The following is a 19,679-nucleotide window of genomic DNA, read 5'->3' as shown; positions in this document are numbered from 1 at the left end:
GACAAAAAAAAAAAAAGCCTCCCATTGACTTCAACTGGGTTCCTTTTTCTGCTAGACCACCATGAGACAGAGCTGCAGGGGAGGCCATATCAGACTGTGGGATTTAGGTTTCAGTAAGGTTAACAGATTGAGAGAAAACGCTTCAAAAAACACTTCAAGGTCCAAAATCCACTTCCTAATTAGGAAGTGGTTTTTTTCCGGATCAAATTTCACCACACGTAATTCAAGTGTGAACTTAGCCTTAAAGGGGTATTTCCTTTACTGCTAACTTATGCACGTTCAAGCATTTTCCTAAATACATTGCTTTAGGAATGCTGCTTCGTTTGCCTGATATGTTAAATTATTCATCCCATTCTTTACACAGTGTTTCCTTTGTCCCTGTCCTCTGATAACAGTTTGGATGGATGAGTCATTTCTCTCTGGAGGTCGGCTAATTGCAGTTTGATGATAACGGCTCTGACAATGTTTATCTCTCTATGTAACAGAAATATAATATGTATTTACTGCAAGTCCGTTGTCTAAGTGTTCTATGCACACCTGTGTAATGTAATATACATTAACTGTGCATATTATTTGATCTGCTTTTATATTCGATATCTAGTAATGATCATAAATAATGCCTCATGGTAAAGGCAATGTCTATATCTGGTGAGGTACTTTATAGTATCCTGTCCATCAAGCAGTCAAAACCCAGCACCCAGCTTGTGGAAGAATACAGAAAGTGAGAAGAAGAAATGGCAGACAAAGCAGATTAGTTAGGGAGGTAGGAACCCCCTTTTAAGTGATCAGTGCAGGGTTGATGGCAGGAGAGGAGTCTGTATTTTATCTTTTGCCTCTTTCTTCCCATACCAAAGTTTCTTGTATTTGCATGTACAAGAAACATTTGAAAATGACAGTTACTTTGTAAGTAATGACTAAGAAAGTAAACACATTCACTCATTTGGTCTTGATGATCTTTGCGCTCCATGCATGTATGACAAGTGCATAATTCTGATGCCCCCTTTGGTCAGACCAGATTCTGAAAGCTGAGCCACCTCATAGCAGGTGTAGGTTTCAGACATCATTTATGCCCTGCCCACAACCACACCTTACCAGTCCCCCTTTCATGAGTGCAGCGGGGGCAGTGTAAAAACACCACCTGTATTATTTTAAAAAGTCACATACTCGAAGTTTACAACTTTTTACATCACAAAAATGGTGTATAATAATGAATGTGCCCCCATGTTGTGTCTTATGGTATTTTTTGAGCTTGCAACATTTCTTAGATTTGTGTTCTATTGTTTTACCAGATACTTTATTATACTCTTGTTTTTCATGTTCTCAGGCTTTATATTTTTTATGTAGATTATTATTATTTTTTTTACAGTCTTCCTCCTCCTCCCAGGAGAGGCTACACCAATTGCCTTTCCAGCCCACCGCGGATGAATTGCACTTTCTCTCCAAACACTTCCGAAGCACAGAGAGCGTCACAGATGAGGAAGGAAGGCGATCTCCATGCATGCGCGCTCGTTCACGAAGCCTCAGGTAATATTATTCTGACTTTGATTTTCTAAATCAATAAAAAAAACTTTACAGTAATATTGACAGTCTGTTATATTTGGAAGTTATGAACACTGCATTTTTTTCACATCTTGTTTCAGATCTGTCAATGGGTACTGTACGTAAACACATTTTTAAGGCACAATATTTGAGTTTTCTTTTTGTCTGGGGTTATTTTGGACTAGGGAACTTAAGAGCACTTGGACCTACCTAAAACAGGTATATGTGTACATGGGCATAATTTGGAATGGTATACATTTGCCTATATAGGATACTAACAAAACAAAAATTGGAGATAGGTAGGTAACTATCAGGGACGTATTTAAAATTTCACTTTTATTGATATGTATTAAAAGCTATACTTAGTACAAGACAACATAACAAAAATGTGGTATAAAATACCACAAAATTCACAAAGGTAATGATTATGTGCAACCACCTAGCCTGTGGGGGAGTGGGACCCACCGTCCTCCACAATCGTTTATTTACCCCACTAGTGTGACACTTCTTATCTTTGTTGTGGATAATGGGTTAAAGAGCAGGGCTGGAAAAACGTGTGCTATAGCCTTCTATAGAGTACTGGCTGGCAAATAACTCCACTGCTATAGATTTTTCCTTCCCATAAGCTGGAGCTACAGTTAATAATTCATTTTGTTAAAACACTGAAGCTCTCTGCTGTGCAATAAAGTGCCTACAAAAGAGGACTTGTTAGCAGGCTGGTATACAGAGTAACCGGATAGTAACACCTATCTAAGGCTAAAGTAGTTATACGGGTAGAGCTGCTCTGCTGCTGATAAATCACATGCAGCTCAGACAGCTCAATTCCCCTTGCCTGCCTTAGGGCTAAAGTAGTTATACCAGACTGCAGCCTGGTTCAGCCTGGATAGACCTGAAACCTTGAAACTAATTGTGTTTTGATACTTCCTGTCTAATTGGAGATGGGATCTGCAGAGAAAAATAGTTTTTTGCATGCTGATTTTAAGAAGGAATACGCCTCAAAAAAAAAAAAAGTCTCCCGTAGCAATTTTTTCTTGTAGCTGATTTTTTTTTTTTTTTTTTTTTTTCACCTAGAGGGGAAAAAAAATCAACATGACTTATTTTCAGGCAGATTCTGCCTTGAAAAACTCATTGAAATCAAAGGGAGGTGGAAAAAACATAACATGGTTTTTCTATGCATTTTTGCAAAAACTGCATCAAAAACCACAAGTGTTTTTTTTGTTTGTTTCTTTTTTTATTAAAGGGAAATTTCCACGTCCATACAGTGTGCTGGGCCAGAGACATTTTACACTGTGGAAGAGGTTTATGTCCTTTTATGTTCTGATAGTGAAGAAAATGTGTCAGACAGCGATGACAATTTTGAGGGTTTTACTGCCAGCGATGGTGACAGGTTAGACATTAGCGGACACTCTAGTCTATCCTCAAAAATAACTAGGATAGGAGATTGTCACTCCTTAGGGAGAGACCACCATATAGGTGTGTGGAGACTTGTTAAGCCTTTAGCACTCCACTTTGCAAGGAACTATGGGAAGAATATGCAAATCCTATATGGTGGTCTCTCCCTAAGGAGTGACAATATCCCCCGAACCCTGTCTAAGCCTCTCACCTCTACCAGGTTATAGTCCTCTCTACATCCGGCTGATGAGATCCAACCAGATCGAAACAGCTGTCCTCGATTGAGAGACTATAACCTGGTAATAATCCCAGCGTCATTGCTAAACAAAGGCCTCTTGGAAGGTCGGGCATGAGGCTAAAGGGAGCAGCCATTATTGGGTTATTTCACTGGAATCCTGTCTTAAGACAGGCTTGCACATTCCAGTGAGCGCCCTCTATTGGTTTGCAACAATGAGGCAGCAACTGTCTTCCTAATTACATCATGGAAGGCGGATTTGCATATTCTTCCCATAGGATAGGAGAGGCAGAGATGGCTATTGGAGAAATGTCTCCAAATGAAGCCATTATGCCAAGTACACGCAATGTGCCTACCAGCAGGGCACATTTACAAGCTTGGGCAGCTTACGATTCTGCCACTCAGACAGACTTCGCTGATTTTAAAGGGATCCTATCATTCAATCACAATTTTTTCTCATTAACACATCGGAATAGCCTTAAGAAAGGCTATTCTCCTACCTTTTGTTGTCTTTTCCGTGCCACCATTCGCTTGAAAATCCGTTTTTTGTTGGTATGTAAATGTGTTCTCTCGCAGCACTGGGGGCGGGCCCCAGTGCTCAAATAGCACTGGGGGCGTCCCCAATGCTGCCAGAGAACTCTCCAGCACCGCCTCCATCATCTTCTGGAACAAGGTCTTCACCGCATCTTCTTCTGGCGGAGGCTTGTAACTTCTAGGGCAAAGTGGCCATTTTCTCGTGACCGGCGGGCATGAAATATTTGGGGCTGAAGTGATATTTTATTAGAAACGAAAAAAGGAATTTTTTTCATTTTCACGTTCTAATGGTAAAATAAAAAAAAATAAAAAAAAAAAAAAAAAATCTGTGAAACACCTATAGGCTTACTATTAGGGTCTTTCAGAACTGAACTGGTCCCTTAAAAAATAGGTTTTAGAAATATTCTTAAAAATTTGGAAAATTTTAAAAATGATGCTAACATAAAGCAGAGATATGGTAAATTTATATTTATGAAGTAATTTGGGTAGTATGCCTATCAAAGTTTGAAACTGCATTTTTTTTTTCTTTTTCAAAATTTTCACCAAATTTTCTATTTGACAAAACAAAACATTTCGGCCAAAATTTACCACTGACTTGAAGCACTGTCAGCTTTCCCATTATATGCCCCAGTTGAAGAGCTTTCAGTGCTGTTACCGATAGCTCTTCACTGACAGAAGGGTGTTCCTGACAGTCTATACCGACAGTCTATACCAGGGGTGGGCAATTAATTTTCCCATGCGGCCACATGAGAAATTGTAACGGTTCTAGAGGGCCATGCGCACCGTGGCAAATTTAGCTCCACCCACTTCTACGCTTACTCTGCCCATTCTCAATCATCTTTCCATGTGCCCCCACTAGAGATGAGCGAGTACTATTCGAAACGGTAGTTTAGAATAGCACGCTCCCATAGGAATGAATGGACACAGCCGGCGCACAGGGGGTTAAGCAGCAGGACGCTGGCCCCGGCTGTGTCCATTCATTCCTATGGGAGCGTGCTATTCTAAACTACCGTTTTGAATAGTACTCGCTCATCTCTAGCCCCCACAAAGTATAATCGTCCTACAGTCACCATAACATTATACACCCCCACATTATAACGTTTCCCTCCAAATGTCTCACAGTATTAAGTCCCTCTCCTGATGCCCCAGTATAAGCTAGCAGAAACTATAGAGGACATTAAACAGTGGGTTTAATATCCTCCTCCAGCTGCCCCAGTTTAATGTCAGCCTCCATCTGCCCCCTAGTTTAATTTCCCCCCTGCATCTGCGTTCAATTTAACTGCCCCCCCCTACATCTGCTCCTAGTTCCCCCCTCTTGCTCACACATGCTGTCTCTTCTCTCTTCTTTATCATCCAGCAGCTTCCATTGCCAGCAGCTTGCAGCAAGCACACAGTCCCATGTGGCTCCGCCCACTAACGAGTCATCATAGCCTATCCTGGTGATAGGCTGTGATGACGTCATCACAGGTCCTTGAACAAACTTCCAAAAGCTATGCGGGCCGTACAGAAGCAATCAGAGGGCCGGATGTGGCCCACTGGCCGTACATTGCCCAGGTCTGGTCTATATAGTGAGGTGGCGTTCCTCCCTGCTCACCATCATCGCTGGGCTGTAAAAAACGCCCCCTCACAGTATAGGGCTACACACAGTCTAACTGGCAATAGCCTTCCTGACAGTACTATCAGGAATACCCTTCTGACAGTGAATAGCTCCGATAGCTCTTCTCCAAGGCCACATAATGGGAAAGCCGACAGTGCGCTGAATTCAGCGCACTGTCGGCTTTCTAGCGGTATATAAAACCACATGTGCCTGAGGATTTAAAAGATCCTCTTTAACCCCTTCCCGCCAATGGCACTTTTTGACTTCCTGACCAAGCTCGATTTTTCAAAACTGACGTGTCACTTTATGTGGCAATAACTTTGGAATGCTTTAACTTACCAAAGTGATTTTAAGATTGCTTTTTCGTAACACATTGTACTTCATGTTAGTGGTAAATTTTGGTTGATATGTTTTGTGTTTAATTATGAAAAAATAGGAAATTTGGTGGAAATTTTGAAAAATATGCATTTTATAAAGTTTGAAATGATGTGCATTACATACAGATAGTCAGACCGCCAAAATTATATCATAAATCTCATGTCCCAGATCTCTGCTTTATGTCGGCATCAAACTTTAGGAGCCCTTTTAATTCTTACAGACATTATAAGATTTACAAGTGAAACAACAATATTCAAAATTTTCAAGAAATTTCCAAAACCCATTTTTTAAGGGACTAATCCAGTTATGAAGGCGCTTTGAAAGACCCTTGTATTAAACCCCCCCCATAAATCACCCCATTTTCAAAACTGCACCCCTTAAATAAGCCAAAACAACATATACCTAGTCATTTAACCCTATAAGTGCTTAACAGGAATTAATACAAAATGGAGGTGAAATTTTCAAATTTGAATTTATTTTACTAATATTTTCGTTTAGCCCTAGAATTTGCACATTCACAAGGGGTTAAAGGAGAAAACGCATCCCACAATTTGTTATGCAAGTTCTCCAGACTACCATAGTACCCCACTTGTGGGTGTAAACTAATATATGGACGCACAGCGAGACGCAGGAGGGAAGGCGCGCCAAAGAGCTTTTAGAGGGCAGATCTGGCTGTGATCAGTTTCAGGAACCATGTCGCATTTACAAAGCCCTTGAGGAGTCAAAACAGTGGAAACCTCTAGAAAGTGACCCCATTTTGAAAACCGCACCCCTCAAAGAATTTATCAAGTGATGTAGTGAGCATTAGTAACCCCGAAGTGAATATGTAAGCTGTGCGGAGTAAATTGGGTACACCAAATCCCATTCTATTTTCCCACTAGCTCCTATGACACGGATGGGGAAGAGGGGCATTCTGGGGGATCAGCGCTGCTGTATTATGTGTTATAAGCTCTAAATATGGGGGGGGTCCCCTGAAAACACTCGCACCGCTTACACATTTCCTTCTAGTCGCAGCCACTTATGTCCTAATGATTTGGCGACTTTTGGGGTTTTTGTCTTCACATTGTACAAGCTAGATTTTTATTTTTATTTTCTGGCAATGTGGCCATATTAGGGCTTGGTGTTTGCGGTATTAGATGAGCTTCTCAATGCCACCATTTTGGGCCCTGTAACTATTGACTACATTTTATTAACTCTTTCTGGGTGGGATGTAAAAGGAAACATCAATTCTGGCATTGATTTTTAGCATTTATTTTTTTTCCCGTGCAGCGTACAGCATAAGTAACATGTTACCTTTATTCTGCAGGTTGGTACGGTTACGGCGATACCTCATTTATATGATTTTTTAATGCGTTGCTATTTGTGCAGAATAGAATTCAATTCAGGGAAAAAAATCAATTATTTTTGCATCGCCATCTTCTGAAAGGCATAACGTTTTTATTTTTCGCTAGACAGAGCTGGTTGAGGGCTTATTTTTTGCGGGAAGACCTCTTCTTTTTATTGGTACCATTTTGGTTTTCATCTGACCATTTGATTACTTTTTATTGAACATTTTGTAAGGGAAAGGTGGTGAATAATCATTATTTTGTGTGGTTTTCTACGTTTTTTTTTTTTACGACATTCGCCGTTCGGGTTAAATAATGTTTTAATTTCATTGTTCAGGTTATTACGGACGCGACGATACCAAATATGTAATGTTTTTTTCTATTTTTCTTTATTTTACATAATAAAACATTTTATATGGGGAAAATGGGATTTTTGGGGCTTTATTTATTTCTAATTTATTTTAAACTTATTTAAACTTTTTTATTTTTACTTTTGTCCAACTTTTTTTTTCTGTCCCCATGGGGGATTGAAGCAGTGATCGGCTGATCACTGCTTCAATAGAGATACGCTGCAATACACGTGTTACACGTGTATTGCAGTGTATAGGAAGCTGTCAGCCTGTGTAGACGCACAGGCTGACAGCTTCATTTACGGCAGGATCAGCCAGGTGCGAGGACGGGGTAAGTGAAGGGGTAGACCCGGGGTCACTGATCAGACCCCGGGCTGCCCCCTACGAACACCGGCACCCCCCAAAACCGGCGCGGGGGGTGCCGATCGGCACCATTTTAGAACGGAACCCCGGAGGTGCCGGCGGTCATGTTGATCGCCGGCATATCAGGGGTTAACACCCGCGATCGGACCCGGTTCCGACCGCGGGTGTTACGGGGCATTGTAAGCTGTGTATTACGGCTGACACCCGCTGTGCATGGTGCGCACACAGTTTCTGTGTGCGCACCATGCATCCGCAGTAATAGTACAGCGGCTTGCGGGAAGCCCTTCCCAGCAGCGCCGTACTATTACGGCGAATGTCGGGAAGGGGTTAAGGTACTTTTAGGCTGTGACCTGAAGGAGATAAAGTAAGACCTTAAATGACCCTTTAATGTAATACAAGTGTGGGAATCTGAAAACTTTCTGAAATTGCTGTCTATATAAAAGCAGAGGAGTTTGAGTTTCACTGAAGTGATTCCTTTTGTTGTTGTTTTTTTCCCAGCCCTGGACGAGCATCTGCCAATTTTGATAATGAAATTATTATGATGAATCATGTTTACAAGGAAAGATTTCCCAAGGTAGGTGCGAAATGAAATCTATGGCACGTGTTGAGCTTTTTAAAGATGAATGGCCTATCCTTAATATTGAACAGTATATTGACCAATATTAAATCAGTGGGGTCTGAATCTCTGGCTATACATTACAGACGACCTGATCGACTACACACTACTAACACATACTGATCCAGGCAATATTTAAATAGCTCGTATTGCCTCTGATGAACCGGCTTTTGTCTGGTGAAACGGACCGACCGTCAGGCCGAGCTTTTAATCTACCAATGTGCTGACAATCGAGCGTGTGTGGGGTGGAGGGTTATAAATAGGAAGGAGTGATAACTACATGCCCTGCTAGTGTGTATTAGGTCCTAATATTGGCTCAGCCCGATTGTATGCATGCCTGTCCTCTAGTATGTGGGGGTTGTGGGTGATTCATGGAACCAAATAACAAAAACCAGTTAGATCAGTAACCCAGCCTAACGCTAGTGAGTCTATGTCAGGTGGATTTTATAGGTCGAACATTAAGGCCTTTTCCTGAGAGACTTACATATTTAGGACGTTATTACCACTCCACTCCACCTTTTAATATCGCCTATTATTGGTGGTAGTCAAACGGTACCACTTTTTTGGGGGGGCTTTTAAAATTACTAATAAAGGTCAAGTTTTATTCCATCTCAATTTTGGTTTGTTAGTCTGAATCTCTGCACCCCACAATTAGATATTTGAAGGAGCCACAGTTTAACAGTGTTTGCATTGGGTCTGGAATCTGTTCATACGTATAAACTGTGTGTTTTAGTAGAGGTTGTTTGGCAGGTTACAGGTTTGTGCCAGTCACGTTAAGGAACTACTGCTATATCACAATAGTGTGAGGTAAAGTACAATATTGTCGACTGCTGAGCATAACAGAGCATGGGTGGCGGGATGGAGAAAAAGAAGCCTCTTTCAAAAGCTTTGGTTGGTTATCCTCAGCAGTGGACAATATCATGCTTTACCTCACACTATAATTATCACATAATGCAGGACATTGAATGAGGGACAACGCTACAGTATTTATGCACGTTACATGGCAGCGTTAGCTGATTGTTAGAGAAGTGGATGTGCCATTCACATTTCTATATATTTACATGGCGTTCATTCCATATGCTTGGGGGATCTTGCTTCAGCTGTTTATTTTCCATCATATATTTATTTTTTAAAGGATTCTATCAGTGTTCTAATAATGACTTAGTTACCGGTATTATTTTTTATATTAGTGTGGCATGTCATATTATACAGCTTTATTAGTTGGTTTTCTAGTACTCATGTATGAGTATAATTGAGACAATTCCCGCTTATATTTGTAGCAGAGCGCACAATATCCAATAATATCAATGCTTTAAATGGCATGTCTGTGGTAATAACAGAATAAGTCACCAACGAGAGTTAATAATTTTACAGGTAGATGCCTCCCAAACCTTTGATGCAGGGCTCTTTTGACTGTGCCCTCTTTATTTTAATATTAATATTTGGGCAGACTGTATCCAAAGCTTGTGTATAATATCACTCTCTGAATATGTGTCTGTGCATAAATAGATCCACAGCAGTACCAGTTGAACTTAGCAGTACCTAATGAATGGAAATGGCCAGAATGCAATGCAAAGTTTAATTCTATGTCCTGAGGGCAACTCATGGTTTCCTTTAAACCTAGATAAGCACTTTTATGATGATCAGATTTAGGTTAGTGGAGTATTTATGCACAACTTGATTAAGGGACATAAAAAAAATAGAGAGAAAGTATTTCATCTTACATCTAAAATACACCCACATTAACTGTTTTCTAAAGGTCAATGAGTTCTCTGCTGAAATGTTTTACTGTTTGATATTCTTTTGAATACTTTAGTTAACATGTATTTCTGTACTTTAGGCAACTGCACAAATGGAGGAAAGACTTGAAGACATCATCACAAACCTCTGCCCTAGTCGCACCTTACCTCTTGCCGATGGTGTCCTAGGCTTTATACATCACCAAATTATTGAATTGGCACGAGATTGCCTCGATAAATCCAAGGGGGCTCTTATTACCTCTCGATACTTTGTGGAGTTGCAGGAGAAATTAGAAAAAATGCTAGAAGATGTGAGTGAATATGAATTTAATTGTTCTTCACCTAATTTTATTTGCTTTTGCTTTAGAAAGGCTATTCATCTCTTACCTTTATTTTGCAGGTCCACGTCACTGTTTTCAAATTTTTCTTCTTTTCTCCATTATGCAAATTGTGCTCAGAGCACAGCATTGTCATTGATTCCAACGCTGCCTCTGTCTTCCATTTCTGACGCACCTCCTCCTCTTCGGCAGACTGCGCATGTTCCATGGCCATTTTGCGATGGTCTCTTACTCGAGACCACCGCAAAATGGCTGTGGAACATGCGCAGTGTGCCAAAGAAGAGGAGAGGCACCGCTGGAATTGATGACGACGCTGTGCTTTGAGCACAATTCACATAATGGAGAAAAGAAAAATTCAAAAACGGCGGCGTGGACCTGCAAAATAAAGGTAAGCAATGAATAGCCTTTCTAATGGCTATTCCTGCGTGCTTTTAGTGTTAAAAAAAAAAAAAAAAAAAAAGTTTTAATGATAGAATCCCTTTAATCTGTAAAGTACAACCGTTAAGCCAATATTTTTTATGACTGGAACAGTCTGACATTTTTGTGTGTGCTCTGATGCTCTATGTGCAGGCAGTAGTGAAAAGAGCTACAATTTTTGCTTCAAACATTTCTATATAGTGTTATCCTACCTTTTTTTTTTTTTTTTATGGTAACACATTTAAATGTTTTTTTGTTTTTTTTTTTGGTTTATACCTTTCACAGTAAATTTTTAAAATCCATGTAGCGGATCAGATTTTACAGATCTGCTAAATAGATGTTAAAACTTGATGAATGGTGCCCCATTAGCCAAACGCAGAACTAATAAGGAATGAGCCTGCAGGATCAGACTCTAAAGATTATCTGTTACCTTGACGGCTCACAGTCTACATCAGAGCTGTAAAATCCAAGCAGTTGGACATTTGTAATGAAGATCTATTACAAAGTTAGGTTACATTTTTATTTAGTGAAAAACTACTACATTGCAGCAATATATTCGCTTGACATAATTTGGCTATAACCTTTGTTTTGTTTCAGGCCTACAATCGCTCAGAGAGTGAAGAGGTTACTTTTATTGTTCAGCTAGCAAGAAAGTTGCTGATGGTTATTGCACGTCCGGCAAGACTCCTTGAGTGTTTGGTAATTTAAGTCTTTATGGCCAGAGTGTTAAAAAAAAAAGTCTTAAATTTATAGGAATATTCCCTTAAATAACATAATAATTTAATAATGAAATATAGTTTGTTTTTGCTATTTTACACAAGCTTAAATGTAATCTATCATTAGAAAATCAACTTTTGAACTAATGGCACATTGGAATAGCCTTTAAAAAGGCTATTCCTCTCCTATCTTACATTCTCTTCTTCTCCCTGCCATTTCTGTAAAAATCTGTTTATTGCGATATGTAAATTCTGCTCAGGGAGCACAGTGTTCCCCGTGTGCTTCAGGTACCCTTGTGTCATAACTAGAGATGAGCTTGATCGAATTCCTCGGCTGCACCGCTCCTGGCGGTAGGGAAGGTGGGAGGGGCAGTAAAAATTCGAAGCCCCAGAAGTGTTTTTGCACCAGGAGCTATGCAGCCGAGGTATTTGATCGAGCATATTCACTCCTCTCTAGTCATAACCTCTTGCCGCCCCTTAGTTAATTCTGTTCATGCCCCTCTTCATCTTCTCCCTTTCGTAGGCATCAGACTCTGCGTTCTATGGGGATGAAATCTCGCACATGCGCAGCCGGCTCTGCCACTTCGAGTTCGGGCAGAGCTGAATGCTCATGCCCAGTTTCGCATTTTTGCAGGCACAGTACACTCGTGTAACAGACCACCGCCGCAAAATGGCGGACCAAGCATGCGCGATATTTTGTCCCCGTACAGCACGGCTTTTTTTTTTTTTTTTTAAATATAAATAGCTATATAAATTGGGTATTGTCAAAGTTGTACCAACCCATAGTATACTGGTGACATTCTTTTGGCTGCACAGTGAACACAGTAAAAGCAAAGCCCATAAGAATGTCACAGAAATTTCACCCCCCATTTCACCCCATATGTCTGTCAGCTTGGCAGATTTTCCTAACAGATCATGACCAACATACTCTTTTAAATGTAGTTTTGCTGATTTATCTGTGCTGATTTCAGTACATTTTTTATGTATAGGAATTTGATCCAGAGCAATTTTACCATCTGCTAGAGGCTGCAGAGGGTCATGCCAAGGAGGGCCATGGTATAAAGACTGACATTCCACGTTACATCATTAGCCAATTAGGGCTCACAAAAGATCCATTAGAAGGTAAATTAAATATCATGTACCATGTTTTTCCTAACTTGTTATCAATTTTATTTTTCTCCAAACAGTGCCTCTATAGATATTGCAAAATTACAGCTTTGTATATAGTTGTATGCAGTTGTATATAAATTATTAAAATGTAGAAATACCTCAGTAGTAGTATAAATAGCTCTACTTTATTTTCTAGAGCAAGAAAATGTAAGTATTCTGTTCTCTACAGAAATAGTTTGGCAGGCAGTATCTAGGATTACATTTTCAGGACTCCACAGCCATCCATTATAAGAATGGGGGGAATTTACCAAGCCCTGTACTCCAGAATTCTGACGTTCGTATAAAAAGTAACAGGGCGATCAACATTATGTCACAACCATGTCCACACTGGACCTTCTATCTATTGATGCTGAGAAGGCTTTTGATCGTGTTGAATGGAGCTTTCTTGCTGGTACTTTCTCCTTTCCACTTGGGGACCCCCATGAATGGAAACCTAATCCGCATAAAAAAGTGGTTACATTAAGAAACCCACAGACCCCATAGCATATAATTGGGTCTGTGTGGTTTCTGCCCAAAAAGGGCGACAAATGCATAGAGAAAAGCGCTGCTTGCATTTTTATGCAGCAAGGGGAACTGAACAGAGTACCAGTGCAGATGTGAACTGAGCCTAAGACAGATGTGTAACACACATAGCTGCAACTATTTTATCAAACATTGGGCAACTTTTGATAAATTTGGCGCAAATTAAATCCTTCCCCAATGTTTCCACTCATAATAAAGATTTTGACACATGCCTTCTCTTTACAGAAATTGTTCAGTTGGATAATTATGATGCAGAATCCACACTGCAGTTGGAACAAGAAGAATTTCAAGATGTAAGACCACTGAGAGCTAAACAGTCCTATAAGAATATTGTATTCTAAACTGCAATATGGGTATATGATCTCCATGGAATATAGAACATGCTTTTATTAGAATATTAGGGCCCAATATTCAGTGCAATTATTTGCAGTGGGTGCCAATTCTCTCCCCCCCCCCCCCCCCATTCAGTTTGCATCAACCTGTAAAAGATTGCTCATCAATGTCTTTCTCATTGATTGACTCTTTGGCCTGGATTTACACACACTAATGGCAAAGGTAATTGCATTAGCAGTGAAACATAGGTACAATAGCCAAATTACTCCAAATGATGTCCGCTTCTGTTTTTGAACACACATAATTCATAATTTTCATATCATAATTTTCAGTGCAAATTAACTTTTTAGTTTTAGGGAGCCTTCACCCGATGTAACGCTGCGCTCATTCTGATCGTAAAAACACTTTCAGAATGAACGCGTAAAAAGCAGCTCCCATTGACTTGAATGGGAGCCTGCATACGTGCTCTCCTCATTTAAATCAATGGGAGGCTTTTTTCCCTATTGCTTTCAATGTATTATGCGTGTAATATGTACATTGAAAGCATAGGGAAAAAAGCCTCCCATTGATTTCAATGGGGAGCGCACGTATGCCGGCTCCCATTCAAGTCAATGGGAGCTGCTTTTTACGCGCTCAATCTAAACATGTTTTTATGATCAGAATGAGCGCAGCGTTACATCGTATGAAGGCTCCCTTAGAAAAGTTATTGGCATTGTGACGTGTCAGCAGTTGTGTTCAGTGTTGGTCCAAGTGATAAGAACTGAATTATTGCTGACATGAAGGTACTGAGCGCTGCGCTCCTTTGTGTTCTGGTCTCCTCTGAGACATGAGCAGAGCATTCTACAGTCTTTTATTATATCAGTAAATGCACGTGATGTTTCCTTTAGTCAAGTGAATAGTATATATTCTTTTCTTTATCCCAAGAAAGGATATTGTACGACCTCTCTATCCCTGTGTCCCTCTGTATTTATATCCTTTTTCCTGCTATTCCTTTTTCTATATTCCTTTTTCCTGCTATCTCCCAGCACTGACTAGCTATACACTGCACTGTGCCCACCAAGACTGCACTTGAGTTGTGATGGCAGGGCAGAGAAGACCTAAGATGTCAGATCCTCACTATTAGAGAAATGTGTTTAGGAGGTGAGAACTAGTACACAGCATATGAATACACAGCAGCAGCATAGGATGGCTTTACTAGCCCTCTAGCTGTTCAGTATACTAGATTAGAGCTGTGAGGAGGATTGGCAAGCCGTTGAGAAGACAACATTGCCACCACTGTATGAACCCTGTGGTAGCCATATCCAATAATAAAACACTTGGCGAAAACACAGAGCACAACTTAATACAGGCCCATATTTGAAAAATAAATACATTGGAAAAACATCTTATTTTAATATTCTCTGAGTTACTGAAATGACAAAAGTTTTCTGGATCTGGTTGTATACTTTTATTTAGTTTTGATATCTATCACCCTAGTCATTGGATATGTTTTTTTGTATGTAATACTTTGATGTGTATTTACACAAAAACTGTTTTTTCTTTAAGAGTTGTAATTCTAGTACTCCTACCAGAAAGAAACCAGGGGAGAACGATTTTGAAACTATCAAGTTAATCAGCAATGGTGCCTATGGGTATGTGATAGAAAGCCTTTATTTTGCTCTAGATGTGATCGTCAGTAAGCCAGTTTAGTCCTGTTCCCTTTAGAATTTTCTATATTTCTGAATAAATTTGATCTTATAACCATATATTGTGTTTTCACACAATTGCAAAAAGTAGATAGAAAACCAAATGAAACAAGTGAGTGAATAATATTCGTCTTGGACATTTTATTTCTTGAAAAAAATGATCTAATCTCACATATCTGTGACTGGCAGATATGCCTGTCTAAGCCTCTCACCTCTACCAGGTTATAGTCCTCTCTACATCGGGCTGAAGAGATCCAACCAGATCGAAACAGCTGTCCTCGATTGAGAGATTATACCTGGTATTAATCCCAGCGTCATTGCTAAACAAAGGCCTCTTGGAAGGTCGGGCATGAGGCTAAAGGGAGCAGCCATTATTGGGTTATTTCACTGGAATCCTGGAATCAAGACAGGCTTGCACATTCCAGTGAGCGCCCTCTATTGGTTTGCAACAATGAGGCAGCAACTGTCTTCCTAATTACATCATGGAAGGCAGATTTGCATATTCTTCCCATGGCAAAAGTATGTGAATCTTTGCGTGCAGTATTTTGTATTGACCCCCTTGTGCACCAATAACTGCATGTAACTGTTTCCAGTAATTGATGATTGCTCGTAAACTTTGTCTTTAAACTATCTGGCACAGCACATGATGTAGGGCGGGCAGCAATCTGGCCACAGTGTCATGGCGTCTGGCGGGGACCTGGCCTACAGCGCAGCGCTGTACGCAAAGGTCCCGCCAGCACCCCCCGGTCTACAGTGCTGTTTGCTGTATACCGCTGCTAAGTAGCAGTGCTGTACACTGAGGCTCAATGTGCAGTGCTGCTACTCTACATGCAGAATTTGCTCAGACAGGAGCAGGGATAAGAATAGAACGGGAAAGCCGATAGTGCACTGAATTCAGCGCACTGTCAGCTTTCTAGTGGTGTATTACAGGAGGTGAAAGATCCTCTTTCAGGTCACAACTGTGACTTGGCCGTTCCACTTTTAACTTAATTTTTTTTAACCAGTCTTTGGTAGAATGACTTATGTGCTTGCTTTCTTTGTCTTGCCTCATGACCCACACTAACTTGAGATTCATTTTTCTTGAGAATTTGCTGGTATAATTCAGAATCAATTTTTCCATCAATGATGGTGAGCCATCCTGGGCTAGATACAGCAAAACAGGCCCAAATCATGATTCTACCACCACCATGCTGTTTCATAGATGGTATGATTTATTTATTTTTTTCCTAGAATGCAGAGTTTTCTTTTCTTCAAAGATAACTCTTCTTATTTAATCCAAAAACCATTGTTCCAGTAGGTTTCTGGCTTATCTAGGCTATCAAACTGTAGACAGACAGCAATTATATTATTTATTTAGCTTGCTTACCACCAGGCTTTACAGATATTGTTAACATTGTCCCAAAAGGGCTCTCTTAATTCTTTATCATTATGTCTTTGGAGTGTGGGAGGAAACCAGAGTATCTGGGCTGGATGGAAACCCATGCAAATACAAGTAGAACATACAGTCCTTTTGCAGATGTTGTCCTTGGCTGGATTTGAACCCAGGACAACCATGGTACTGCCCTATATCCTTCTTAGAGAGAAGCAGCTTTCACCTTGAAGTCCTGACATGCACATGTTTGTTGGTCAGAGGACTCAGGCATATTCACATTAGCTAATGTGAAAAAGGCCTTTGGTGGCTAGTTGTGACTTTGCACACTATAATAAGCCTTGCTCTTGGTTTGATCTTTGGTGGCCACTTCTGGGTAGGGTAGTAATAGCTTTAAACTTCATTTGTACAACATCTGACTCATGAACATTTTGTACCCTTTTCCAACCTGATGAGCACCTCCTCTTCAGCGATCTCCATCCTATATGCCACAAACGTGTGTTGTGTACATCAGACTTTGATAGATCCCTGTTCTTTAAAGTGAAGTCTCCTACTCACACCTGTTATTCCATTGATCACAAACTGCAAACTCTAATTTCACCTTCAAATTATCAGTTAATCCTGAGGATTCACATACTTTTGCTACTCATATATATTTTTGATATTGGATCACTTTTTTCTATAAATAAATAACCAAGTCACTACTGTTTATTGGCAAACTGTGTGATTTTCTACTCTGGGCAAACCCTTCAATGAAACTCATTGTGTCCCTTTTGTTCTGGTAGTGCTGTGTATCTTGTCAGACACAAAGAGACTCGCCAGCGCTTTGCCATGAAGAAAATCAACAAGCAAAATTTGATCCTGCGAAACCAGATCCAGCAAGTTTTCGTTGAAAGAGATATATTAACTTTTGCAGAGAATCCCTTTGTTGTCAGCATGTTCTGCTCTTTTGAAACAAGAAGACATCTTTGCATGGTGATGGAGTATGTGGAAGGTAGGTATGGTTGTCCCAACAAAGCAGCTTATGTTCTATCCACATCAGTCTGAATGGATTGAAGGTCAGAAAGGTGAAACAACTAGAGATGAGCGAGTAGGTATTCGATCGAATAGTCGAATATTGAGGTCTACTCGAATCGAATTTTTTAATATTTCACTACTCGCTCATCTCTACTGTATACGGTTATTTTTTATTTTTTTTTATGCCTAGTTCCTATCCCACCTCCCCTGCATAGTTATTGGTGTAAAAAAAAGCACCAGGGAAGGTGGGAGGGGAATCAAATTTTTACTGCGTTTACCGCGTGGTATTCGACCAAGTACGAGTATTTCGAATACCGTAGTATTCAATTGAATACCTACTCGATCGAATACTACTCGCTCATCTCTAGAAACAACCAGAGCTAGCAAAATGCTGAAATACAAAGCATATACACTTATTTTTATTTTACTTGCAATTTCAAATATACCGGTATATATTTTATTTTATCTTATTTTTTAAAGGTGGAGATTGTGCTACGCTTTTAAAGAATATGGGGCCTCTTCCTGTTGACATGAGTCGCATGTACTTTGCTGAAACTGTCCTGGCACTGGAGTATCTGCACAATTATGGAATTGTTCATAGAGATCTCAAACCTGACAAGTTAGCATTTCTCTAATTCTAATATTGGTAATGTTATACTGTCTTTGTGCTGTGAAGTAGCTACACAGGTTAACACACAGGTACATGAAGTTTAGCTTTTCTTGGTCAATGATAGGTCTTTGAGTATCTGTTTATTACCTTCTATTCCCATGGTGGCAAACTTATGGCACCGTGTGCCATAGGGGATACTAGGAGCCCTCTCTGTGTGCACACATGTAGTCGACCCAGCCAGGCTCCTTAATTGCGCTCTTACAGGGAATCTGGGACAGCTCTCCCAGATCCTCTGGCAAGCGAGTGCTTTTTTCAGGTGTATGTATATGCAAGTGCGCATAAAACTGAAAACTGTCAGCGTAGGCCACAGGTGCGCTGCTTACACTGACAGAAGATTGTGACCTTTGCCACAACGCAGGTGCAATGAACTAATTCATCAGAGCCTGCATTTTGGTGGAAGAAGGTCTTCGCCTGGTTGCTCTTCATGGGAGTACAGATAGGTACAGGAGCACATTTTACTGTGTGGGGTCCACTGTGGAGTGTATTATGTTCCACAGGGGTCATCACACAGTATAATATACACCACAGTGGCGCGCACACAGTATAACGTACTCCACAAATGCTCCCACACAGTATAATAGCGCAACAAACACAGTGCTTTTTAACCCCTTAGCGACCCTTGACGTAACTGTACGTCATGGGTCGCATGGGGATGTATGGAGCGAGCTCACACGCTGAGCTCGCTCCATACAGGGCAGATGCCGGCTGTATCATACAGCCAGGACCTGCCACTAACAGCAGCGGTTGGTGCCCGAGCCGATCGCTGCTGTTAACCCTTTACACACTGCGGTCAAACGTGACCGCAGTGTGTAAACGGCGCCGGCGGCACGGGCGCCGCCATGTTTTGCCGATCGCCGCCCTCCTGAACGTCACATGAGGGCGGTGATCGGTTGCTATGACAGCCGGAAGCCTATTGAAGGCTTCCAGGCTTGTCTCTGCCCGAGATCTATTAGACGATGCCAGAGGCATCGTCTAATAGAAGTGCTGGGATTCTGCTATTCACTGCAGTACTGTAGTATTGCAGTGAATAGTATGAGCGATCAGACCCCCTAGGTTTCAAGGTACCTAAGGGGTCTGATCATAAATGTAACAGAAGAAAAAAAAAAGTTTTTAAAAGTATTAAAAAAATTTAAAAAATATAAAAGTTCAAATCACCCCGCTTTCCCTAGATTAGCTATAAAAGTAATTAAAGAACATTAAACATAGACATATTAGGTATCCCCGCGCTCAAAAATGCCCGAACTATTAGAATATTAAAACATTTAACCCGTACTGTGAACGGCGTAACGGCAAAAAAAATAAAAACAGCCAAAAAGCGTTTTTTTCAACACTTTGCCTCCTATAAAAAATTGAATAAAAAGTGATCAAACCATC

At 40.5% G+C, this 19,679-nt stretch overlaps 1 protein-coding gene across 8 annotated transcripts in view; it reads left to right on the top strand.

Moving 5' to 3' along the window:
• Positions 1-19,679, top strand: part of MAST3 (microtubule associated serine/threonine kinase 3) — a 205,434-nt gene that overhangs the window by 160,345 nt on the left and 25,410 nt on the right. For all 8 annotated transcript variants that reach the window (XM_075282755.1, XM_075282727.1, XM_075282709.1 and 5 more), the window contains 9 exons: positions 1,367-1,524; positions 8,212-8,287; positions 10,170-10,379; positions 11,421-11,522; positions 12,529-12,661; positions 13,457-13,524; positions 15,110-15,195; positions 17,404-17,612; positions 18,116-18,254. In XM_075282755.1, the coding sequence (XP_075138856.1) occupies positions 1,367-1,524; positions 8,212-8,287; positions 10,170-10,379; positions 11,421-11,522; positions 12,529-12,661; positions 13,457-13,524; positions 15,110-15,195; positions 17,404-17,612; positions 18,116-18,254 (1,181 nt within the window). The remainder of the gene's footprint in view (positions 1-1,366; positions 1,525-8,211; positions 8,288-10,169; positions 10,380-11,420; positions 11,523-12,528; positions 12,662-13,456; positions 13,525-15,109; positions 15,196-17,403; positions 17,613-18,115; positions 18,255-19,679) is intronic.

The sequence above is a fragment of the Leptodactylus fuscus genome, chromosome 1, assembly GCF_031893055.1.
Source record: "Leptodactylus fuscus isolate aLepFus1 chromosome 1, aLepFus1.hap2, whole genome shotgun sequence".
In the NCBI taxonomy this organism is placed as follows: domain Eukaryota; kingdom Metazoa; phylum Chordata; class Amphibia; order Anura; family Leptodactylidae; genus Leptodactylus; species Leptodactylus fuscus.
The sequence above is the reverse complement of the archived record's forward strand: the minus strand, read 5'-3'. Positions and strand labels throughout refer to the sequence as shown.